The sequence below is a fragment of the Felis catus genome, chromosome A1 (assembly GCF_018350175.1).
Source record: "Felis catus isolate Fca126 chromosome A1, F.catus_Fca126_mat1.0, whole genome shotgun sequence".
Classification (NCBI taxonomy): Eukaryota; Metazoa; Chordata; class Mammalia; order Carnivora; family Felidae; genus Felis; species Felis catus.
The window spans coordinates 115,967,634-115,993,809 of record NC_058368.1 but is presented as its reverse complement, the minus strand read 5'-3'; the positions used below and the strand labels follow the sequence as shown (position 1 = coordinate 115,993,809).

General features: G+C 43.4%; 1 protein-coding gene and 1 long non-coding RNA gene across 6 annotated transcripts in view; both read left to right on the top strand.

The window, feature by feature from the left end:
• The window catches only part of LOC109500856, a 41,519-nt gene extending 32,899 nt beyond the window's left edge, over nt 1–8,620 (top strand). The window contains exons 2-5 of the long non-coding RNA XR_002158667.3: nt 5,752–5,833; nt 6,088–6,260; nt 7,177–7,328; nt 8,564–8,620. This is a non-coding gene — a long non-coding RNA (uncharacterized LOC109500856). The remainder of the gene's footprint in view (nt 1–5,751; nt 5,834–6,087; nt 6,261–7,176; nt 7,329–8,563) is intronic.
• A 15,903-nt stretch (nt 8,621–24,523) lies between these two features.
• NRG2 (neuregulin 2) overlaps nt 24,524–26,176 on the top strand; it is a 185,694-nt gene continuing 184,041 nt past the window's right edge. For 3 of the 5 annotated variants that reach the window (XM_023255774.2, XM_023255770.2, XM_023255773.2), the window contains exon 1: nt 24,526–25,468. In XM_023255774.2, coding sequence (XP_023111542.1) covers nt 24,730–25,468 — 739 coding nt within the window. In that variant the 5' untranslated portion in view covers nt 24,526–24,729. Of the gene's footprint in view, nt 25,469–26,176 lie in introns of all 5 variants that reach the window. The other 2 variants (XM_023255767.2, XR_006599551.1) reach the window with 1 other exon arrangement.

Sequence of the window (26,176 nt, the reverse complement as noted above, 5' to 3'; positions counted from 1 at the left end):
TGGGTACTGTAGGCTATGGCAGAGGACTTGGATATTATTCTTTTGAACATGAAGCTACTGAAGGATTGTAATCAAGGGAATGATGTAATGCAAAAAAGTCATTTGAAGCAAGAAAATCGCTAAACATGAGAGCATCTCTAAATAAGCATTGATTGTAAACAAGATTAACAGTGATATTAGAGTCTAACTTGAGAAGGTACTAGATAACAACAATGAACAACAGTGAGAGGGAGGATGATTGGAGATAAAGCTTCCTAATGCTCTTGATTGTTCAGGAAGAGAGTAGATAAATTAACTTTAGACTTTCTAATATACATGTTAAAAATGTAAGAATAATTACAAAAAGGATAAAAACATACTCTGAAGACTGTAAAACAAAGAAGCAAAGAAAAAGAACAAATTAAAACCAGATCAATCCAATAAAAGGGATGGAAGGGGGGGAAGAATCAAAGAAATAGTATTGTAAAAAAAAAAAAATGTATCAGAATTGTTGCAATAAGTCCAAACATGCCAGTAATTTCAATATATAAATAGATTAAACTTGCCAGTTAAAAATCAGAACTGCTCACACTAGATAATAATTTTCAAAATGTAGCTATATACTGTTGACCATAGACATAGCTAAAACATAAAGGCATAGAAAGGTTGAAAGCAAATGAATGGGAAAATACGTGATGGATAAATATTACCCGACAAGATGTTAGTAGAGTAATATTAAAGCCAGACCAAATACCCTTTAAGGTGAAAAGGATTGTTAAGAGTAAAGATTTAAAAAAATAAAAGGAATAATGATAAGGAAAATAAAGAAATAATTTAACAAGGAGATATGGCAATTCTGAACTTATATGTAACTTATAATCTACTTTCAATAGATATAAAGCAACAGTGTCATTGACAGAAATGCAAGAAATTAACAAATCTTTAACTACATTGGGAGATTATTTTTTAACCACATTTCCTACGGAAACAAACAGACAAAATATTAATAAGGATATAGGAGATATGAACAACACAATTAACAAGCTTGATTTAACGGATATAGCCAGAGTCATTCACCTAAAAGAGGGTAAGTACTTGTTCTTCTTAAGTACACATAGAAAACTTATAAAATTTTACTACAAAGCCAGTCTCAAGAAATAACAAAAGAATTGATATCATACAGACAACTTTTTTTTTTTTACCGTAATATAACAGAAGTAGAGATCAACAACCAAAACCTCCATGCTACAATAGAATGGCTTTAAGTTTCTGCCATCAGCAGTTAGGTGAATGGTAGTGTTGTACTGTCATTTACTGACAGGGGAAGGTCTGAAGGAGGAAAAGGTTTTTAGGCTGGATGGAAATGGAGTCGGAGGAATGATGAGTAAGTTCAGGGATGTCTGGCCAACCTAATGAGGTATTGGGACAGATGTACCTCAGCTGATTCACCAGCCATAGATGTAATGTGTCAGCTGTGACCATGCTTTTTTTTCAAAGAACAGCCCTCTTTCTATTCTGGGACTTTGCAAATTTTAGTTTGAAAATCACCTATTTACATTAATATTGCCAATTAATTGGTTATGCTGCCACCTTGTGGTATCCCTTAGGATAGCAAGAGATGTCTTTTTATTAGATGAACTGTACACTGTTTTTAAATTACAGAAAGCAAATATCAGAAAAGCATTGGTGTCATTGTTCAGAATACCACCATTCCTCTGTCTGCATCATGAATTCTTTTCCATATTCCAAAATTTAACATTGGCTTTATATTAAACGGTTAATGTTGCAAAAGTTAAATCCCCCCCAAAATAAAAAGCTTAATGCAAAAAAATTATACAAATAACTAATATTTGTTGAATTATTACTATGTGCTAGGGATAATTTTAAGTCCTTTACATGAAGGTCTCATTTTATTTTATTTTTATTTTTTATCATTTATTAAGTTTTAATTGATTTATTTATTTTGAGACAGAGAGAGCATGCGTGCACAGACGAGTGTGAGCCAGTGGGGAAGGGACAGAGAGAGAGAAAGAGAGAGAGAGAGAATCCCAAGAAGGCTCTACACTGTCAGCACAGAGCCCAACATGAGGCTCAAAATCACAAATGGTGAGATCATGACCTGAGCCAAAACCAAGAGTCAGATGCTCAACCAACTGAGCCACCCAGGCTCCCCGAACAACAACCCTGAATATGATTATGCCTGCTTGAGGAAATCGGGGCATAGAAAGAGAAGTAACTGACTCAAGCCTACACAGCCAGTAAATAGTGGAGTTGAGATTTCAAATATACGTAATAGGATTTTACAACTCTTAAGCTTAAGCACTGTAAACATTGTTTAATGAGGAAAAATTTAAAATAATCTAAACATTTAACAATAAGGAAATGCCCCACAAACTCTAGAGTGCAATTTGATAGAATGTTCACAGACATTTAAAATGAGATTCAGAGATTATTAATAATATGAGAAACTATTTATAGTGAAAAAATCCAGCCAATGTTGTTTGTACAGTATTAGTTCTAATCAATATGTGACACTCTAGCATGTTCTTGTATTTTTTAAGTTTTAAAAACTTACTTGGAAATAACTTCAAACTTAAGGAATATAGCAAATATAGAGTACAAGGAACACTTGTATACCCTTTACAAAGATTCACCTATTGTTATCTTTTACTTCATTTGCTTTATCGTTTGTTCTGTTTCTCTCACCACACACAAACACACACACACACACACACACACACACACACACACACACACTTTTTTTTTTCTGAATCATTTGAGGTAAGTTACATACATTATAGTTTTTTACCCCTAAATACTTTATTATTGATTTCTGCAGAATAGGGCTTTGCTGTATACTTGTTACTTTCGTAAATTCACATAGGTATAATACTTTTATCTAATTTACTGCCCATATTCCAAATATTTTAGTTGATCTAATGATGTCCCTTATAGGTTTTTCCCCTTCTAGTACAGGTGCAATTTTAGGTTCAGGCAGAGCATTTAGTTGTCATGTCTCCTAAACCTGGAAGCTTTCTCAGCTGTTGCCTTTTCTGACATTGACATTTTTGGAGGGTATAATTTCTCCGCACCCCCATCTTTTTTAGAAAATAGAACACTTTTCGTTTCCTATTTGTCTGATGTTTCCTCATAATCTTATTGGGTTTATACCCTTTTAGCAGGACTGCTGCCTAGATGATGCTGTGACCGTCTCAGGGAACTGCATCTGGAGGGACATGGTGCTCATCTGTCTCTCGTAGGTGATGCTAATTTTGATCACCCAGTCAAGGAGGTGCTTGGTGTCCCCACTGTATAATTATCCTTTCTTTTTCTTTCTTACAACGACTAAGAAGTGGGGGAAAGGGGTGAGCTAGTTTAAGACCATGTAAATATCCTATTCTTCATTTTCACCAAAACTTTCCCTTAGATTTAGCACTTAGTGATGGTTCTTGCTTTATCCCGTCTTTACCCTGAAGGTTGCAAAATGATACTTTTCCAATTTGCATCCTGTCCACAAATACCAGTTGTTGCCACAGGGCTGCGTTAGGATTTTCGTGGGGCCTGTGCTCTTTGCTGTCGTGGGCCCCTTACTCCATAAAAATTTGTTTAAATTATATTTTATGACCGTGTTTGTGTAAAGATGAATATGATCCAAGCTGGATTTATTGTTATTACATTTATTTTTCTTCGGATTTCTTTTTAAAGAAATAAAAATTAGAACACTTTCATGGGCCTTTACTAGTATCCCAGGCTTTGGGGTGCCTGGCTGGCTCAGTCTGTAGAGCATGCGACTCTTGATCTCTGGGTCATGAGTTCAAATCCCATGTTGGGTATGGAGCCAACTTAAAAAAAAAAAAGGTATTGTGGGCTTTAAACACTGCTTATTGAATACTTGGCTCTGGGTTCTTAGCATTCTGTTCTTTTTTTTTTTTTTAAGTTTATTTATTTTTGAGAGAGTGTGAGTGAGTGAGGGGCAGAGAGAGAGGGAGACACAGAATCCAAAGCAGGCTCCACGCTCTGAGCTGTCAGCACAGAGCCCAATGCAGGGTTCGAACCCATGAACTGCGAGATCATGACCTGAGCCGAAGTTGGACACTTAACCAACTGAGCCACCCAGGTGCCCCTCTTAGCATTCTGTTGTAAGCAAGATACCTCTTAGAGGTATCTGAGGATATATTATGTTCATAAGTTCCTTGAATTACTTCATTCTGTTATATTTTTTTCCCATTCAGTGTGGTCATAATAGTCATTTGAAATAAATTACATTCGTTTTGGCTTTGGTTTTAGTTTTGTTTTCCTTTCTTATTGATTTAATTGATTTTTGAATATGTAAGATATTAACATGCTTTCAAAAGTCAAAACTACACAAAAAGTTACACTCAGGCTCCCAGCTGTGTTCCTTCCATTCATTCTCCTCAACACTTACTCCTTGTGGGAAACACACTTCATTGGTTTCTAGTTTTTCTTTTTTGTAATGATAATCATATTTTCTTATTTTCCATTTATTCTTATACAAAAGGTAACATATTAAATATGCTCTTTTGCACGTTGCTTTTTTCATTTACTATGTCCTGGAAATCATTCCATACAGTTCACAGAGATCATCCTCATTCTTTTTTATAGTTGCATAGTACTCCAAGGTATGGATGTACTATTGCTTTGAAATAACCTCCCTCATTTAGATATTTAGATCCTTTCCAATATTTTGAAATTACAAATAATGCTGCAATGTTCACTCGCATTTTTATGTTCTTGTTCGTGGATAGTTTTATATTATTGGAGTTGTATTTCAGGATCAATTTCTAAAGTGGGATTGCTGTGTTGAATGGAAAATTTGTACATAGTTTTGCTACATTCCCTCCAGTAATCTATGAGAGCATGTTTTCCTACATCCTTACCAACAGAATGTCTTGTTAGGCTTTTGATTTTTTTGCCAATCTAGTGTGTGAGCAATGATACCTCAATACACTTTAATAATTTACATTTCTCTTGGGGCGCCTGGGTGGCTCAGTCAGTTAAGCATCCAACTTCAGCTCAGGTCATGATCTCGAGGTTCATGAGTTTGAGCCCCGCATCGGGCTCTGTGCTGACAGCTCATAGCCTGGAGCCTGCTTTGGATTCTGTGACTCCCTCTCTCTCTGCCCCTGCCCCATGCTCGCGCTCTCTCTGTCTCTCAAAAAATAAGTAAACATTAAAAAAATTTTTTTAAATAATAATTTACATTTCTCTTGTTATGAACGAAGTTGAACATCATTTTGTATGTTTAAAACCCATCTTTGGGGGCGCCTGGGTGGCGCAGTCGGTTAAGCGTCCGACTTCAGCCAGGTCACGATCTCGCGGTCCGTGAGTTCGAGCCCCGCATCGGGCTCTGGGCTGATGGCTCAGAGCCTGGAGCCTGTTTCCGATTCTGTGTCTCCCTCTCTCTCTGCCCCTTCCCCGTTCATGCTCTGTCTCTCTCTGTCCCAAAAATAAATAAACGTTGAAAAAAAAATTAAAAAAAAACAAACCCATCTTTGTGTGTTTCTTTGTGAATTGTCTGTTCATGCCTCATGCTTATTTTTCTATGGGATTTTTGGTAAACTTTTCTCCATTTTAAGGCGGTTTTTAAGAAGTAAACTTAAAACATTAACCCTTTATCTGTGATACATATTGTGAACATTATATCCCATTTTGTCATTTGTCTTTTGATTTTGCTTATGGTGTTTTGTCACACAAAGCATTTTTATTTTTATGTGGTTAAATTTATCAATCTTTCGTTTTTCTTGCCTCTAGGTTTCAAATTATAGTTACAAAGCCTGCCCCTACAAAGAGGGTAAAGAGAAATTCACCCAAATTTTCTTCCAGAACGTGTATGGTATTTATTTATTTATTTATTTATTCACAATTAAAGCTCTCATTCACTTAGAGCGTATTCTTTTTCATGGTATCAAGAATGTGTCTAATTTTACTGGTTTTTTTTTTTTTTTTCCAAATGGCTCTCGTATTTAAAAAAGAACACTTAGGAGCTAATTCTTTGGGATATGAATAATTGATTTTGTTTTTATTTTCTCTCTTTCCTCTATTTTCCAAATTTTCCCTAATAAACTTTCTCTTTTTTTTTTAACACAGGAGGAAACATTTTTAAAAAGAGATAGAAAGTGGTAACAAGGACATGGGCATTCTGGAGGTCATGCCCATTAACATTGCTTTTGTCCTCAGAACACGGAGAGTGCATACAGTTTTTATGGCATAGCTCAGGACTTCATTTACACTTTCAAGTCTTATTTCTGTTTCATAAATGTGTGAGTATTCTCTCCTCAGTTTACACTGTGAATTTCTTGAGGTCAAACTGTTGATTAAATTAACAATCGTCATATTTCCCATAAGTGCACATATACTTGCTAAGTAAAATTTTCTGATTTTTACTTGACTATACATGGTAATTATGTTTACATATTCTTGAACATTTAAGTGTATCTTACAGAACCAGATAAACAATGGTATGCTTATTAGTTGATTCAGATATTCCAACTTAGACCAGAGAAAAGTGGTAGTAGATTTAATTTTCTTTCTTTTTGTTTGCCTAGGCTCCAAACAATTTGTATGTATGTGTGTATATATTAGTCTTCATAGAAAGGCTGCTTGTTAATTAACATGGTTTCACAGAGAACACAGACATTTAGAAAGTGGAAGACATAGTTTTTTTTTTTAATTATTATTTGAGAAAGAGAGAGAGAGAACGAGCAGTGTAGGGGGTAGAGGGAGAGGGAGGAAGAGAATCTTAAGCAGGTTGCACATTCAGCACCGAGCCTGATGTGGGGCTTGATCCCATGATCCTGGGATCATGACCTGAGCCAAAATCAAGAGTCAGATACCCAACTGACTAAGCCACCCAGGTGCCTCAGAGGACATAGTTTCCAACGTTTTTAAAATTTGAGCCCTATGTTGTTCAAAAAGAAATGGGAAAGTTTATTTATTACACTTTTCTTTATGCGAGAGTGCACTCTATAAAAGTTGTTTGTAGGTAATTTTTTTAGTTAGCTGTATCATAACCTCAATGTCGGCTAATTTGTGATAGATGAAAATATGCATACAGATATTAGGATATAAAAGCTCAAATACATACACACCACCCATCACCAAGACTGCCTGGAGTGCTTGTTCCTTTTCTGCAAATCTAACTTAATTTTTTTGTTTTGTTTCTACTTTTTGTCCAAGGCTTTTGTTGCTATTTCTTCAAAGGTGACATTACCCGTAAAAACTTTGGGGGAGGAGGACACACAGTGTGATTTATCCAGGGACAGCCACCCCTTTAGGAATGGCACTTTGTGGTGGTCCTTGCCTGATAAATTTTTCTCTTTGTCCTCCCGGTGAGTTCCCATCTATCCTTCAGAAAAACCCTCCTCCTCATCTCTTCCTTTGTGATGTGTTTCTAGAGTTAATTCATCCTCTGTACTGATGCCTGAGGAATACCAATTTGAGTTTGATCAGAGGAGGAAGAGCCAGAGAGGAGACCTTAAGTGAAACGGTGTGGATAGAACCCCTGTGGGAGTGGGTTGTGGGAATGAAAAGCGGAAATAAGTCCCACAGACAACTGATTCATGAAGTTTTGTTATGAATGGAAACAAGAAGAGTGGACGTTGGGGGAAGGGAATACAGAGCCAAAGAAGCTTTTTAAAAAAATAGATGGTATTATTATTCCCATTATCAGTAGGCAAATGGCAATGAGGTAAAAGGGAAAAATTGATGATGTAGCAGAAGGAAAACATAGTTAAGCGAAGTCCTTCAAAAGGCAAGGAAGGAGGGGATCTGGAACACACTGGCAGTGTTGGCTTTTGATAGGAACAGGTAAACAGTTGTTCCAGTGTGAGAGAGGAAAGGGAGAGAGTGAGTCCAGGTATGGAAAGGTTGGTATATTCGGTAGTGGGAAGAAGGGGGAATGCCTGTCATTTTTTCTCCTACCACAACACAGTTGAGGTCATCGAAATAAAATGTTACCTACAAAGTGCATAAAGAAGGTAAGCTACATAGCCTCTAGATAGTCTTGTCTAAGATACTGTTTCAGTATTTCTTGCCTTTTAACAAGCTACTTCCAAACTTAGGGGCTTAAAACCACAATTTATTATTTCTCACCATTCTGTGAATTGACTGGGTGGTTCTTCTGCTTCCTGTGGTGTTGGCTGAGGTTCTGGGGAAGGCAGAATGTCCCAATGGCCTCACTCTCATGGCCAGCAGTTGGTCCTGGGTGCTAGCTGGGGCTGTCAGTCAGGGGCCCTGCTCTTCCTTGGCTTGGGCCTTGCCACACAGTTGCTTGGGCTTCCTCACAGCATGGTGGTCTCAAGGGAGAAGGACTTCTTACCTGTCTAACTGCTTGGCTGTTTGGAAAGGGATTCAATATTGGGGTAGTTTCAGCTTTGGGGGCCACCATTTAAAACCTACCCATAAAATCTATACCTGGGAAGAATGATATCCATGTTTTGTCTTGCCATTTAAAACCATCTGATAAGAATTCTCAACAATAGCAACAACAACTGTGATTTTTTGTAGATCCAGGATGTAAACAAAACTTCATTACTCCTTTGGTGATTTGCATCTCTTTTTCCAGGTAAAAAACTGCCACCTGAGGGGCGCCTGGATGGCTCAGTTGGTTCGGCGGCCGACTTCGGCTCAGGTCATGATCTTGCGGTCCATGAGCTCGAGCCCCGCGTCGGGCTCTGTGCTGACAGCTCAGAGCCTGGAGCCTGTTTCAGATTCTGTGTCTCCCTCTCTCTGACCCTCCCCTGTTCATGCTCTGTCTCTCCCTGTCTCAAAAATAAATAAAACGTTAAAAAAAAAAAAAAACCCTGCCACCTGTGACCAAGATTCCTCTTAGTTTTCTGTGCACATGGCAGATTTATCCCTAATGCAAAGTTTTAAAGTCCCATTTCCCCCCAACTAGTTACAGCATTTTTTTTGTGACTTTTCATATACAAAAAAAAGGGGAGCATTGAAAGAATGATTGTACACAGGGGAAATGGAGAGCTCTTGCCTCTGAGTCCATGGATAGAAACACAGTCAATTATACTCAAACCTTTGTGTGCCTGAGAGAACGGTGAGAAGGAAAGCTGAAAAAGTTGTATGTTCATGAAAAAGATATGTTCATAAATACGAAAAAAAAAATGTAGCTTCTGGGAAGAGCCACTTGTCCCCTATAGTTTTTCATTTTAATAAGCAACTGAAATGTAAGCATTATAATTCATTTTAAAAGGCGTTCTGGGGCGCCTGGGTGGCTCAGTCAGTTGAGCATCCGACTTCGACTCAGGTCATGATCTTGAGGTTCTGAGTTGGAGCCCCACATTGGGCTCTGTGCTGACAGCTCAGAGCCTGGAGCCTGCTTTGGATTCTGTGTTTCCCTCTCTGCCCCTCTCCTGCTCTCACTCTGTGTCTCTCCCTCAAAAATAACTAAATTAAAAAAATTTTTTTTGGGGGCGCCTGGGTGGCGCAGTCGGTTAAGCGTCCGACTTCAGCGAGGTCATGATCTCGCGGTCCGTGAGTTCGAGCCCCGCGTCAGGCTCTGGGCTGACAGCTCGGAGCCTGGAGCCTGCTTCCGATTCTGTGTCTCCCTCTCTCTCTGCCCCTCCCCCGTTCATGCTCTGTCTCTCTCTGTCCCAAAAATAAAAAAAAATTAAAAAAAATAATTTTTTTAGGCGTTTTGTTTTCCCCAGGACTTATATCACAAAATTACAAACTAAAAAATACCTGAAGCTGAACATAAATTTCCACTGAAAAAAATACCATTTTGGTGAGGAAGTGGTTGGTAGCAGAGACATTCCATGCGATACTATAAACATTTTATTACACCGTACCCTTATGTCTACTGGAAATCAGGGTTCCAAGTTGGAAAGCTTTATCTCTTCAATAGTTTCTGTATTTTATATCACTTTTCCTACTTTTTTAAAAATTTTTTCAACGTTTATTTATTTTTGGGACAGAGAGAGACAGAGCATGAACGGGGGAGGGGCAGAGAGAGAGGGAGACACAGAATCTGAAACAGGCTCCAGGCTCCGAGCCATCAGCCCAGAGCCCGACGCGGGGCTCGAACTCACGGACCGCGAGATCGTGACCTGAGCTGAAGTCGGACGCTTAACCGACTGAGCCACCCAGGCGCCCCAACACTTTTCCTACTTTTTAAAAAATGTTTTATTTATTTTTTGAGAGAGAGAGAGAGAGAGAGAGAGAGAGAGAGGGGGAGGGGCAGAGAGAGAGAGGAGCAGAGGATCTAAAGTAGGCTCTGCATTGACAAGCTGACAGCAGTGAGCCCAATGCAGAGCTCAAACTCACAACCCCTCCCCACCCCCACCCTTCTCCCCCCTCCCACCCCCCATCAGGAGATCACAACCTGAGCCAAAGTAAGCCAAAGTCAGAGGCTCAACTGACTGAGCCACCTAGGCACCCTGCACGTTCCCTACCTTTGCCTGCAAAATCCCCTTTCTGAGCCACAGGAATTTCTTTCATATTTGAGGCCACCTGCAGCTGAAGTCAGATGCTTAACCGACTGAGCCACCCAGGCGCCCCAAATTTTACCTAGTTTTAATTGCTTACACACAATTTTTACATAGCCACATATGGGTAGTGGCTACCATATTGGACAGTACAGCCTGGTGTCTCGCTCGTAGTTCATAAAATTCCGATCACCTCCTTTCTTCTAGAATCTGGTAAAACTGGGCTGCAGTGTCATAATTCACTGGAGGACATTGCCCTAGCCTAGGGTTTTTTGTTTGTTTGTTTTGTAGTAATTTAATTAATGTCTCTCTCCCTCATTGGATCACAAGTTCCTAAGGGCAAGGGCTAAGTTTGTTTTTTCTCACTTTTATGTTATGCTTGACACCTAGTCCAGTATTTGGGACATAATGGATGTTCAGAAAATAAATTACTACATGAATGAATTTACCTTTGGTATAAATGAGGCCTCCACTATCTACTATGTGTGTGTGTGTGTGTGTGTGTGTGTGTGTGTGTGTGTGTGTGTGTGAGAGAGAGAGAGAGAGAGAGAATGAGAGAGAGAGAGAGAGGAGAGAGAGAGAGAGAGAGAGAGAGAGAGAGAGAGAGAGAGAGAGAGAGAGAGAGAGAGGTTTCTGGAGAAGGATCTAAAGATGTGGACAGGAGACCAAGGCCAGGTTATTAACGAGAATTAGAGTTGGCTACAGAATACTTTGGAATCAGAAAATTGGCTTTATTAATAATAAGACTCTTCTTCAGCATTCACTATGTGCCAGACAATATCCAAAGTACTTTACAGGAAATGTCTTATATAATCCTCATAAGATGACCCTGCGGAATAAGTACTATTATTATCCCCATTTACAGATGGCACGGAGGAAAGGAGGAGTCACTTACCAAGGTCATACAGCTAGTAAATAGTAGAGCAAGCATTTAAATCCAAGCAATCTGACTTCAGAGCCTATCTTCTTAACCACAATGCTGTATTGCTTTCTGTTTGATTGTGTCCATATGGTGACAGAAGCTTAGTGACCTCAAATGTCTACATCAAGCTTTTGTCTAAATTTAAGCCTCAGTAAGCCAGTGTCTCCTGGAGGTTTAGGCCTCTTTCCAGTGGTGCAGGTGGAAGGAGGTGGGGGGTGGTAGAACCCAGGATAATAGGATATGAAAATCGGCACAGGATTCCTTTTCTAAGAAGTCAAACAAATATTTTTACTTTTAGGATTTTTTTTCCTGGTACGTAATAAAGGAGAAATAACACCTTCTCTTTTATTTTTTTTAATTTTTTGTTAATTTATTTTTGAGAGCGAGAGAGACAGAGCACAAGCAGGGGAGGGGCAGAGAGAGGGAGACACAGAATCTGAAGCAGGCTCCAGGCTCCGAGCTGTCAACACAGAGCCCGACGTGGGGCTCGAACCCACGGACCGTGAGATCATGACCTGAGCCCAAGTCAGACGCTTAACCGACTGAGCCACCCAGGTGCACCTACACCTTTTCTTTACTAAAACAAAGCACAAAATAGTGAACCCCTACTCCTCCAAATCTCTGTTCTAGTTAGAAAGATCAGTGAAAACCCCTAAGAGTTACTATAGCCCGATTGTGAATTCTAGTTTTGTTTAGCTTTCCCTCCTCTCCTCCCCTCACCTCTATCCCATATGAAGTGCTCCACAGATATTCCTATTTAGTTGTCTCTTTAATTGTTTCATGTAAGGATATCTCATCTTCCTGTGCTAATTATCCATTGTGTGCCCCCTCCCCCCAAACCCAGATTCACTCTCCACCCTGCCCAGCCCTGTTCTGAACCCTGGAGCACCATCCTCTCTTGGATATCACCTCTGGCTTCCAGTGGGTTCAGCAGAAGCTTGTCATGGGGGTAGGAAGAAGTGAAGCGATTGGGGATTTCTTCTCCCTCCTTTCCCCCTTACTTTGGTGCCATGTTCTTTTTTTTTTTTTTTTTTTTTTAACGTTAGTTTATTTTTGAGAGAGAGAGAGAGAAAGAGAGAGAGGGAGGGGCAGAGAAAGAGGAAGACACAGACTCCAAAGCAGGCTCTAGGCTCTGAGCTGTCAGCACAGAGCCCGACGCAGGACTAGAACTCAAAACCTCAAGATCATGACCTGAGCTGAAGTCAGAAGCTTAATCGACCAAGCCACCCAGGCACCCATGGTGCCATGGTCTTGTAGTAGCTGCTGACAACACCTCCGACACTGCTCCAGTCTCACTGAGACCCTGTAACCCCTTCCTCACCTTGCCCCTGAATGTCTAAGGAAGGGAAGGTTTTAACAAACTCCTGGCAGTCCTGGGTGCCTCTACCTACCTGTTGTTTCTTTTAAATCTGCCCACAGCCTTGTAAATAGCCTCTTTAGTAAATTATTTGAAGTCAACTATTTCAAGTAGAATATTATTTCCTGGTTGGTATCCTGCTTGATATATTTCACCCGTGGTGATCGTTCAAATTGTAAAGGCATGGAAGAAGCCTGGACTTTCAAAGAGATGTAGGATTAAAAAGGCTTCAGGTAGATTGTCCCACAGATTGGGTTGTGAGATTTTATTACTGTTTCCAACATTGTTCAGGGGAGAGAGACTCTGAATGTGACAGACATGTGTACCCTGTTATATGTATCAGAGATAGCTCATCAGGGTTTTTTACAGCTCCATGAAATGACCTCAAGGTTATTTATTGCCCTGGGACTGATCAACAAGCAACCTTGTGATTACTATATGGGTTTCATAGGTAACTCGATCCAGAGAAAGGCGTACCTTGCAGGGTAGACACCAACATCCCAGACCCTGAAAAAGCATAGTCTTCTCTTTATTAATCAGATTGATATTTTTAAACAGAGAAAGAAAGACGAGTACTGGTTTCCATCTTTCCCCTTCCACAGGCATGCTACCTTTGTCTCGCTGGCTTGCATTTCTCAAATATGTATCTTTTGTTGGCGGTGTTGTTGTGTTTTGCTTTATGTTAAAATGAAGGTTTCTGGCACCCAAATCTATAAGCTAATCTGTATCTCTGCTCTGACACTGTATCTACTTTCCCATTCATTCCGGTTACAATAGAACGATCACTTTTCCTGTGAAAGAGCAGCCCCCCCTCTCTGTGCTCTGACGCCCATCTTCTCTTTTCTTCTCAATGATTTCCCTCTTCGGTTATGCCCTTTCACCCACAACAATTTCTTTCCTTCTTATTGGAACATGCCCATCAGGTGCAAGCATCCTCTAGCATCTCCTGTGTTGGTAAAAACATTCCCTTGAATCCACATCCCCCTCCAACTGGTGCTTCATTTCTCTGCTTGTCTGCACAGCAAAACTTTTTGAAAATGTTGTTTATACTGGCTGTCACTGCTTCCTTACCTTTCACTGACTCCATCCTGGCTTCCCTCCAGGAAACCATCACTCCACTGAAAAAACTTGAGTCAAGGTCATGAGTGAATTCCACGTTGGCGAATTCTATCACTCTTTCTCATCCTCAGCCTCTTATAAACATTGGACACAGTTGACCAGTCTCTCTTGAAAATACTTTCTTCTCTTGGCTTCCATGGCACCATTCCCCCAGTCTCCTTTTCTGACTCCTCCTCTTCTATTCAATCTCTAAATGTTGGGTCGAGCCAGGCTAAGATCTAGACTTGTGCCGCCCACCTGTAGCTAGTGTGAAATAAGATTTGCCGTAAGGATAAAATGCACTCTGAATTTCAAAGACTTAGTGTGGAAACAAAAAGAATACAAAATATCTCATTAAAATCGTCTGTGAGTATATATTGAAATACTGTTTTGGACATTTTTAGTTATTAAAATTCATTTCATCTGTTTCTTTTTACCTTTTAAATAAGGCTATTAGAAAATTTAAAATGACAGGGGCGCCTGGGTGGCTCAGCTTGTTGAGCATCCGATTTCGGCTCAGGTCATGATCTCATAGTTTGTGAGTTCGAGCCCCGCATTGGGCTCTGGGCTGACAGCTCAGAGCCTGGAGCCTGCTTCAGATTCATTCTCTCTCTCTCTCTCTCTCTCTCTCTCTCTCTCTCTCTCTCTCAAAAATAAACATTAAAAGAAATTTAAAAAATAAAATTCAAAATTACATGGTGTTTCACATATATATATTTAGTTTATTTATTATTTTGAGAGAGAGAGAGCATGTGCAAGCAGGGGAGGGGCAGAGAGACAGGGAGAGAGAGAATCCCAAGCAGTCTCCACACTGTCAGCACAGAGCCCCATGTGGGGCTCTATCTCACAAATCATGAGATCATGACCTGAGCTGAAATCAAGAGTCAGAGGCTTAACCAACTGAGCCACCTGGGCGTCCCTCACATATATTTTTATTGGACAGGGTAGTTCTAGATCTTCCCAATCAAATTTCTGATTTCATCTTTTTATCCCATTCTATAGCTTTACATAACATCTCTATGTGGATGCCCAAATTTAGACCTCTAACTCTGACCTCTCGTTTCAAGTCCAGACTTAACTATCCAGCTGGTCCTTGAACTTCCATTTAAACGTCTAACAGGTGTCTCACTGTTACCATGTCAAAACTAGAATTTTCTTTTTTCTTCCAGCCCCATTATGTTACTTGCTAAGTTTCCTATCCCGATCTGTCCAGTTACTCAAGCCAAAATTTGAGTCATCCTCGATCACTTTATTTTCTGTACTCACTTCACCCAATCTTCCAGCAAGCCTTGTTGGTTCCACCTTCAAATTACATTTTGAATTCCACCCATTTTTCATCTCTTCTGCCACTACCCCAGTCTAAGCCACTGTCACCTCCTACCCACACTACTCTAACAGCTTCCTAAATGCTCTCTTTGCTTTCACTCTTGTAACCATTACAGTCTCTGTCCCATATTTGAGAGTGATCTCTTTTGTACATAAACCAAACGATGTCATTCCTCTTACTTAAACCCTCCAGTGACTTCTCATTGTACGTAGAAGAAAATCCACACCTACAATAGCATGCAAGGCTCAGCCTAAGTCTGATCCCTACTTATCTCCCTAACCTCATTCCATGCCACGCTTTTCCCCTTGACATAACAATTTCTGGGGTGCCTGGGTGGCTCAGTCGGTGGAGCCTCCGACTCTTGATTTTGGCTCTGGTCGTGATCTCAGGGTCATGGGATTGAACCCCACGTGGGGCTCTGCGCTGACAGCATGGAGCCTGCTTGGGATTCTCTCTCTCTCACTCTCTCTCTCCCCTCCCACACTTGTGTGCACATGCGCTCTCTCTCTCAAAATAAATAAACATTAAAAAAATTATAACAATTTCCAGTCTCAGTGGCCTTCCTTCCCCACTCTGATCTTGTCAAGTTTGTCGTTGCCTCAGGTCCTTTGTATGGTGCTCTCCCCTCTGCCTCAAATGCTCTGCTCCCAGAGTTTTGTATGTCTACTCCTCTTCCTCCTTAAGATCTCAGCTCAGGAGCACCTGGGTGGCTCAGTCGTTTAAGCACCCGACTTCGGCTCAGGTCATGATCGCACGGTTTGTGGGTTCGAGCCCCGCATCGGGCTCTGGGCTGACAGCTCGGAGCCTGGAGCCTGCTTCAGATTCTGTGTCTCCCCCTCTCTCTGTCCCTCCCTCTCTCCCCCTCTCTCTCTCTCAAAAATAAATAAACATTAAAAAAAAATCTCAGCTCAAATCCTGCCTCCTTAGAGAGGCCAGCCCTGTGAGTGGCAGTCTGTTCGGGTCACTTCCAATCTAGTCATACTCACACACTCTCTCTTCCTCTTTTCTTTCTCTTGCTAAAATGTTTTATGTCATTTCCTTTTTAGCGTCTGTCTCCCTTTAAAAGCGTAAGCTCTTCAGGAGCAGGGACTTCGTGTGTCTTACTTGTACCTGCATTCTCATCATCTTGGATAAAGCTTGGTCTAGAGCAGGCACTGAAAATAGTTTTGAGTGATAAATGGCAAAATAAATATTAATTATATGGATTTTTAAAAAGTAGGAACGAATGACATTTTTGGGGGGAATAACTTTATTTTGGAATGAATAATGTGGGATGTTTTAGAAACTAAGCCACAACTTAAAGAATATAATGCATTAGGCCTTAATAGATATTAACCCCTTAGTGGAATTGAGCTTGTTATGTTCAGCAAACATTGAGGACCTCTCATTTGCACGACAAACTCTCTGTGCCCTCAGAATTGGAGGAGCTGAGAGAACAGTGGGTCATTGAGCCTGAGAAGCAAAGAGGAGGGTGACATCATAGGAGAAAAGTGTGTGCACATTGGCCCAGGGAGAGGGGAGGGATAGAAGGAGTAGAGGGGTGGCCAAGGGCAAGTGTTAGCTCCTGACTTTAATTCGGCCTAGATTTTAGCTCAAGCTAAAAGGAACCAAGACAATTATTTCTTTAGCATCTGGGTCAGTATGCATAGTAGGTTTTCAATAAGTGCTTTCTGGTAGAGTGAATAAATAAGCTTATGAATCAGAAAGAAAATTCAGGAAAGGTGAAGTCTTAACATTTCTGACCTTGGACACATTGGAAGTGTCTAGGAAGCAAATGAAAAAGAATGCACATGAATTGGAAATTATGAGGTAGAGACAAGGTTGAATTGGACACTCAAAGGTACACTAGCCTGAGGATTTGGGAATAAGAATAATTTCTTCTTCTCGTTCTGCTTCACGCCCCCAGAGTTGAATCAACCTCAGAGTTCCTGTTGACCTCAGGAGAGGATTCCAAATACACAAATCAGGAAAACAGAGGGAGGAAAATCTTTGAATGCTGACCAGCAAAAACATCCAGCTTGGGGGTGTCTCATTTTTCCCCAGTCCCAATTAGATACACTCTGACATGTAAAAGAGAAGGAATGATGGGGTGAAGCAGGAAGGTACTATCTGAAGGTGACAACGTGAACCTGATCATCTATGTCCAGATTATACCTCTGCTGTGCTCCGTTTCGGGGAGCTTCTGGATTTGAATCTAAAAGTGATATCTGGAAAAGAGATAATAATTTGTGCTCACATAGCACTTTTCATCTGAAGGTCTCCAAGCACTTTACAAAGAAATAAGTATTATTATCCCAGATGGAAGGACTCAGACAGAGGGGGTGCTGCCCTTTCCAGCAAATTGGAGAGTAGAAACCCTTGGGCGTCTGACACAGCCCTAGGCTATAAATTATTGAACCCTGTCCTCCCTTCATTGGGAGCTGGGACTATCAATGCTGTGACTTTGCATAAATAATTAAATAAACAAGCAAGCAAACAAACAAACATCAGGCCCTACTCCTAAGAATTTTAGCATGTGTTCAAAACATAGGACAATGGGTGGTTTTAAAACCACTGAATTTGGGGTAAAGTCTAGTTACTTAGAATAAGAAGAGCGGTTATTCTAATACTAGCTAACATGTGCCAAGCATTGTTGTTGTTGTTTTTTTTTTTAACGTTTTTTATTTTATTTTTGGGACAGAGAGAGACAGAGCATGAACCGGGGAGGGGCAGAGAGAGAGGGAGACACAGAGTCGGAAACAGGCTCCAGGCTCCGAGCCATCAGCCCAGAGCCTGACGCGGGGCTTGAACTCACGGACCGCGAGATCGTGACCTGGCTGAAGTCGGACGCCCAACCCACTGCGCCACCCAGGCGCCCCGCCAAGCATTGTTTTAAGCAGCCTACATATTATATTTAAGCCTCACAACAACTGTAACGAGGGAGAACCTATTATCACTTTACCCATTTTACAGCTGAGGCCACAGAGACACAGAGAAGTTAAGTAACGCGGCCAAAAAATCGGCTAAGCAAGTGGCAGCGCCGGAATTCAGATGTGGACAGTCTGAGCCCATCGCTCACACTCTCAGCCAGTTACTCGGTGCCAGATACCGTGAAGCCTTTTGCATGAATTATCTCATTGAATCCTCACAAAACCCCTAAGAGGTAGATACATCATTACCCCAGTATTAGCGGGGAAGGAAACCAAGGCTTAGAAAGGTGAAGTGACCTGCTCACATTCTAGCAGGGATGGAGCCAGGATTTTGAACCCTGGACAAAACAGCACAAAACAGGCAAGGCGTGGAGGTTTGGGTGCCGTTTCTGCCACTAACTAAGCTGCGTGACCTTGAGCAAATCAAATCATCTCCGTGGCCTCTGTCTACCTCTGAGAAAAGAAGACATCGGGCTGCATTGATGCTGAAGTCCTTCCCAGGGCTAATATCCTCAGATTCTCAGTATCTGTTTTCTGTTTAGTCCCCTGTTTGAAACTCCTTGGAGGAAAAGAAATTAACCACACAGAACCTGAGAGTCACTCTGGAAGCTAAATTTAGAAAACAGATCTCAAAAGGAGAAAAAAGAAGTTTACAAAATGTCTTTATTTAGAAAACGAGACTGTCCTGCAGTGTTTGGCTGGATTTGTAAGACTCGGCGACCACATAAAAGCCAGACACATCTCCTCCACGAGCCAGTTCTCCTGGTCGTAGTGACTCGTGTAACCTGGTTCAGTGGCCAGAAATGGCCACTGAATCGGCTAAAGCTGGAAGAAGCCCATCCTGTGTAGGAGGGATCTGGGAGAAGGAGCCAAGCTTTTCATGTGGGTGTTCTATCTCGAATTCAGAATGTCTATACCATTCTGTCTACTTCTGTTTTTATTCTCAGTGATTATTATATAGTGACACAGCCCACTGCTACCATGAACCAGTTTTTTCACAACCTGGTGGGGAGCCATGGTATAGTCAACAGGTCTGGCTTTCTATTTCTCCGGGTTGTTCTGTTCAAAAGCGTGAGCTTGAGCCACAGGAAACACAATTATCTTAAAGAGGTATATCTATACACTCCCATGTTCGTGGCAGTGCTGTTCGCAACAGCCAAGGTACAGAAACAACCCAGATGTCCATCAGTGAATGAGTGGATAAAGATGGGATATGTCACTCTCTATAAAATTATTATTATTCAGCCTTAAAAAAGAAAACAATTCTATTTGCCACAAACGGGTGAACCTAGAGGACATTATGCTAAGCGAAATGAGCCAGACACAGGAAGACGAATACTGCACGGTATCATTTATGTGTGGACTCTTAAAACACAACAAAACAAAAGAATAAAATAAAATAAAATGAAAGTTAGACTTATAGAAACAGAATAGAATGGCGGTTGTCAGGGGCTGGGGAGTGGGGGAAGGGGGAGAGATTGGCAAAAGAGTGTAAACTTTCATCTATAAAATGAATAAGCTCTTAGGATCTAAAGTACACAGGGTGAGTATAGTTGATAACACTGTATAGATAACACTTTATCTATCTATGTAGAAAACGATTGGCTTTTGCACTTTATATTACACTTTTGTCCGTGATACCTCAATTAAGCTGAAAAAATAAAAATAAAGAGAAAAAAATAAAACAAACGAAAAACCTCCCAAAAGTGTGAGCTTTGAGTTTGTGATAAATCTTGGCCCTATTAGTAGACTTTGTGATCTTGGGAAAATCACATCAATTCTCGCAATGTCTCAATTTTCCTCCTCTGTTTGTAAAATGTTGCCTCCACCCCTTGGTCTCCAGTGGTATACATTTCAGATAGTCTGCCACTGATAGAAGTATCTGGGAGAGATTAGGGACCTCTCCGATGACAACAGGGTGAGGCAGAGAGATGTGGCAGTGGTGTGCACAAAGCAAGCATTTGGGCAACGACGAACCTGAACAGGAATCCTAACTCTGTCATTTGGGCAAGTTATTAATCCTCTACAAGTCTCTTCAGCTTGTAAAATGCAAAACTGTTGAGGTATGGAAATATAAACACGAAGCTCCTGACATACGATAGACCATTAATAAATGGCCCATTATTATTTTTATGATCAGTTGTTGAATTATGACTAGTAGGTTCAGAATATCAAGATTTATTTTCTTTTTTGTCTATTAAACTTTTAAAATGTTTATCCATTTTTAAAGAGAGAGAGAGACAGAGAGAAAGCAGGGGAGGGGCAGAGAGAGCTTGAGATTGAGAATCCCAAGCAGGCTCCATGCTGCCAGCACAGAGCCTGACGCCGGGCTTGAACTCAGGAACAGTGAGATCATGACTTGAGCCAAAATCAAGAGTTGGATGCTCAACCGATTGAGCCACCCAGGTGCCCAATCAAGATTTATTTTCTAAAACATGCACACTAATTCACTTTGATCGCCAGGAAAGAGCCAATTGGGTGTGTCCTTCTAGGAAACCAGACACCCTGTTTTTCTATACTAAAGGCTTGAGGCTAATTCTGGAAGCTGGACAGGAAACCTGGACAGGTACTTCTCTTCCCCTTAGAAGTCTCTGCCTACGGCCCCACTTTCTGTGGCCACGGGAATTCTAGTAGTCTGCTGGGATTTCAAAACTTTCCTTTTGTTCTGAAGAGGGTAAGATTATAATGCAATAATTCCCAACCCTTTTTAGCATCAGACTTTCATCTTAAGGCCAAAAAATAATTTCAAGGAATCCCATACAATGAAAGTTCTATTTGAAGTAGCTTTTTAAAAAAGTTTTTTAAATGTTTGTTTATTTTTGAGAGAGAGCATGCAAGCAGAGAAGGGGAAGAGAAGGATGGAGACACAGAATCCAAAGCAGGTTCCAGGCTCTGAGCTGTCAGCACAGAGCCCGACGCAGGGCTTGAACTCACAAACTGCAAGATCATGACCTGGGCCGAAGTCAGGTGCTTAACCGACTGGGCCACCCAGGTGCCCTGGAAGTAGCTTTTGATTAAGAACATACATGATAACAATTAGAAACAGTATGAAGTTAGAGGATCCTCTGAAACATTTTTTTTCAAACAGGTAGTATACGAGCCTGATATAACATTCACACAGTACAAAAGGGTATAGTACTTTCACTCGCTCCTCAGTCACTCAGTGCCCTTCCCAGAGCCCACTGTTATTTCAGTTTCTGCTGTGTCCTTTCAAAGGTAATCTATGCTTTATAAATACTTACATATTTATCCTTTAAAACAAGACGAAATGATAGGATATCTTTCCACTGTTCTTCATACCTAACAATGTCTTGTTATACTTTAAATTATTTTTAACGTTTGTTTATTTTTGAGAGAGAGAGACAGACAGAGCACAAGCAGGGGAGGGGAGAAGAGAGAGGGAGACACAGAATCTGAAGCAGGCTCTAGGCTCTGAGCTGCGAGCACAGAGCCTGACATGGGGCTCGAACTCAAGAACCATGAGATCATGACCTGAGCCGAAGTCAGACGTTCAACTGATTGAGTCACCCAGGCGCTCCCTGTCTTGTTATACTTTAAAATGGGTCTGTGAAAAAAGGAAAGAGGATGTGTGTTTTTGTTCATCATGGTGGCATCTACTATTGAAAAGTTGAATTGTATCTGTTAATATACAGAAAGTTCAAGTGTACATTAACTACACAGCACTTAGAGATTCTCAGCTCTAAGTTGGGAACCACTGGTATAAGAAAGTTAACAGTAATATTCAACATTAATTTCGGCCCTTACTCTGTATCAGGCATTGTTCTAAGCACTTTACACTTATTATCGCATATAATCCACATCCTTCAACTCCTTCTCTCAGCTTAAGTGTTATCTCCTCAGAGAAGCTTTCTAGCATCCAAGTTTACCTGCCCTCTCCCCTTTCCATTATTCCCTATCATTTCATCCTATTGATTTCCTTCAGGAGACGAACCTCTATAAGCAATTAGTTACCTATCTGTCTATTTGTTTACTGTTGCTTTTCCCAACAGTACAGGCTTTAAGAGCAGGGACAGTGTCAGTTTGGTTCCCTGCAGCATATCCAGTGGCCTGTAGTGTGCCTCAGTGTTTGGCACAGAGGAGCCATTCAACTGGATATTAGTATATAACGAGCAATGAAACAACTTTATGGGGTAAACCCTATGATGATCTCCATCATACATATGAGGAAACGAAGGCCTAGAGAGAAAAATGGGCTCATCCCAAAGTCTGTGAATTACAAAACTGATTTGAAACCCAGCTCTGCTTGACCCCAGAGCGCAAGTTCTTTACCACTCTGGTCTCCGGAACCGAGGTCTCAGTACAGTCCTGGCTGTGTGTGATCTTGAGTAAGTTCCTTTTCCTCCCTGGGACTGGGTGGTCCACTGAGAAACAGGAGAGTGAAGTTAGCAATATTCCTTACAGTGACGTTCTGTGACATGGGAGATCGTGATCTACGAAAATATAAAGGGGAACATTGAAGGGGCCAACAAGACTGGCTCTCTTAAGAGAGCTGACTTTAGATCGTTTTCTTCCTTCCCTCCTTTCTTCACTGAAGATTTGCTGATCTCTGTTCTATGCCAGCCACTGTGTTATAGTGCTCCAGAGACTAATAGGACACAGTCCCTGCCGTTAAGGTGCCTGGTCTAATGGGTCTAATGCAAACCCACTAACAGCTGCTTTTAGTATAGGTCGGTGCCATCCAGTAATATGTATGAGGCCCATGGTTACACGAAAGAGGAAGGGATTAATTCCATCATGTTATGTGTATGGTTCTGGGGATGGAGGTAGATGTGAGGAAGGGGGAGATGAGGTATAATGCTGAGCTGGGCCTTGGGGAAAGAATAGTTTTCCCAGATGGACAAGGTTGAGGTAAGGCTTCTGGACACAAGAGGCATTGTCTGTGGAAGCACAGCAAGAAACAGCATGCTGTGCTGAGGATTCCTGGGGTGGTGGGTTGGCTCCCAGCGTATGGAGCTGGTTAGGTAGAGGGAGCCCATGAAGAGTCATGCTGAAGAGTCTGTGGACTTGATTCCTCCGAGCAGTGGCATGGCCAACTCATATCTACATTTCATCTTTAGAAGGGTGACTCTGACGGTGGTAGCACTGGAGGAGGGCGATGGGGCAAAGGGTGCAGAGACTAGTTAGGAAGTGTGGTGGTAGCTGAGGTGAGAGATGATGAGCACTTGGACCTCAGGCATTCACAGCAGGGCTGGAGAGGATACACTGGAGATTTTTTAAAAGGTAGAGCAGAAGGACTTGGTGATTGATTGCATGAGGGAAAATAAGGGGAGACCACGGGACTTATTTGAAGGGACCAGGTGGCCAAGTATAAAATACTGCCATTGACAACTATAGCGAGTTTAGAGTGGGGTGGGAGAAATAACACTGTTGGCTTTGGATATGTTAAGTTTGAGGTGTCTCTTCGACAGCTAGGGAAGGTTTAGCTCCATCCTTCCTTTCCAGAATAGCCGTCCAAGCCTAAGCCAGACATCCCTGGGCTGGCTTCCTGCGGGGCCCAGGCAGGGGTAAAATTCTTTAAGACCTGAGTAGAATTCCTGAGTTCCACATCCTTCAAGGATATAAGAATAAGCTGGGTATTGAAAACTAGATCCTTATTGATAGGAGGAGAATGGATCCTGGATTTGCTTTTTTAAATCAGATGCCGGCTCCAGTGGACCAAACCCTTCTGCCTCTTGCAAGCATCAGACTTCTACAAAGAAACCTTTTCCTATGGAGCAGCCAGCCTCTGGCCCTGACAGGCTCTGGCTCTCAAGCTGGCTCCCGAGAAGCCCCCTACCTCCCTTAGGGAACAGCTTTTTAAAAGAAGATGAGGTTGTGCAGCGCCTGGCCCTGTCTAGCAGCTGCAGAAAGCCCAGAGTCTTGGGAATGGACCCACTCCCAGCCACCACCCTGGTGGCGTTAGGTGTCCTCGATGCAGAGACAAGACTCCACGTAGCCCTAACTCTTTCCAAAAATGATGGGACTGGAATCCTTCCCCACCTCAATTCATACCTCTAGAGCTCACTAGGTGTTGGCAGGGCCGAACACGTGGGGTCGACTAGGGGCCGGCCTCTAGGGTCCTGCCAAGGAAGGGGGCAACCCAGGAGGTGGAGGGCTGGCCCGCCACACCTCGCGTGGAAATCTCCCTGGCTGCTCCAGCTGATGGCCAAAAGGCAGGGGCACACCCTGTGTCCCACTCCCACTTTCATAGGACGGTGCCAGAATCCCTTATCTCTACTCCGTCCTCTCGTCACACACTGCCCTACTGTCCTGCCCATAAATCCCAAGAGCTAAGGTAGCGCGATTCCTCCCGCTTCCCTGCGGGCCCCGAAGCCGGGCGCTAAGGCAGTGCAGTCCCAAGCTTCCCCTGCAGAAGCCGCGCTCCTCACTCGGTCCGGGGGTAGAGGGGGCGCGAGAGAGCAAGTGGGCGGGCGTCCTATTCTCCGCATCCTCCTCCAGGTCCTGGCGCGCAGGGTGGGAGCGCCGCGCGGCTCCGCGCTGCGCATCGCGGCCCGCTTGCCGCCTGCCCCCTGCCCTAGCTGGGCCGCCTCCCCGGGCTGCCGGTGGAGGGCTACGAGGCGCTAACGTTACGCTGTTTCCGGTTTTCTAGCGGGCTCTGTTTCCCCTCCCAAGGCGGCGGCGGCGGAGCGGCGGAGCCCCCCAAATGGCCTGGCCAGATGCGGCAGGTTTGCTGCTCAGCGCTGCCGCCGCCGCCACTGGAGAAGGCTCGGTGCAGCAGCTACAGCGACAGCAGCAGCAGCAGCGGCAGCAGCAGCAGCAGCGGCAGCAGCAGCGGCAGCAGCGAGAGGAGCAGCAGCAGCAGCAGCAGCAGCAGCAGCAGCGAGAGCAGCAGCAGGAGCAGCAGCAGCAGCAACAGCAGCATCTCCCGTCCCGCTGCGCCCCCAGAGCCGCGGCCGCCGCAACAGCCGCAGCCCCGCAGCCCCGCAGCCCGGAGAGCCGCCGCCCGCTCTCGAGCCGCAGCCGCCGGCGGCATGAGGCGCGACCCGGCCCCCGGCTTCTCCATGCTGCTCTTCGGTGTGTCGCTCGCCTGCTACTCGCCTAGCCTCAAGTCGGTGCAGGACCAGGCGTATAAGGCACCCGTGGTGGTGGAGGGCAAGGTACAGGGGTTAGCCCCGGCCGGCGGCTCCAGCTCCAACAGCACCCGAGAGCCGCCTGCCTCGGGTCGGGTGGCGCTGGTAAAGGTGCTGGACAAGTGGCCGCTCCGGAGCGGGGGTCTGCAGCGCGAGCAGGTGATCAGCGTGGGCTCCTGTGCGCCGCTCGAAAGGAACCAGCGCTACATCTTTTTCCTGGAGCCCACGGAGCAGCCCTTAGTGTTTAAGACGGCCTTTGCCCCCATCGACACCAACGGCAAAAACCTCAAGAAAGAGGTGGGCAAGATCCTGTGCACTGACTGCGGTGAGTCGCCCCCTCCCTCTGCTAGAGAAAGGGGGAGGGGAGAGGTGGTAGAGAATGGGGGTGGGGCGGAGAGGTGCTGCAGGTGCCCAGGCCTGGCAGCGGCGGGCTGCTGGGGGGTGGGGCCGCCCCTGGGCAGGGCGCCTGGCACGGGTGGGTGAGGGGGTTGGGGTTGGGGAGAAGGAGGATCGGGCTCAAAGTGTGCCAGGGGTGGGGGGCGGGGGAAGGCGCTGGCCTGTGCCAGCAGCGATCTGCGGCTGATGTATGGCAAGTGGAGCTGGAAAGCTGCCATCATAGCCCAGTAGCGGCAGGAAAAACGGAGAAGTCCGGGCGGTGCTGGCCCGAGGCTCAGTGAGTCAGGAGTGACCCTCGGAGGCCTTGCCCGCTCTGCTCCCATGGGCCTGCCTTGCTCAGGCTGGAGAGGGTCTGCAGGAGCAGCCGGGCAGACTCCCAGCTTGTGAAGGCCTCCGCTTACAAGTTCTCCTAGGGAATGATGGCCCCCGCCCCCTCCTTCCTCTCCTGGGCTCCGGGTTCTGCTCATCCACACCGCTGGCGCAGACAGAGTTGGACTTTTTATGCTACTGTTTTCCGTCCTCCATGTGGCTCGGGTGTTTTCTCCATTGTGATTGCCCGTCTTTGCTAAGCAGTTAGCATGCTTTCTCTTAACATCCAGGACCATCGAGCAGACACCTCTCTTGGCTGTTTCTGGGA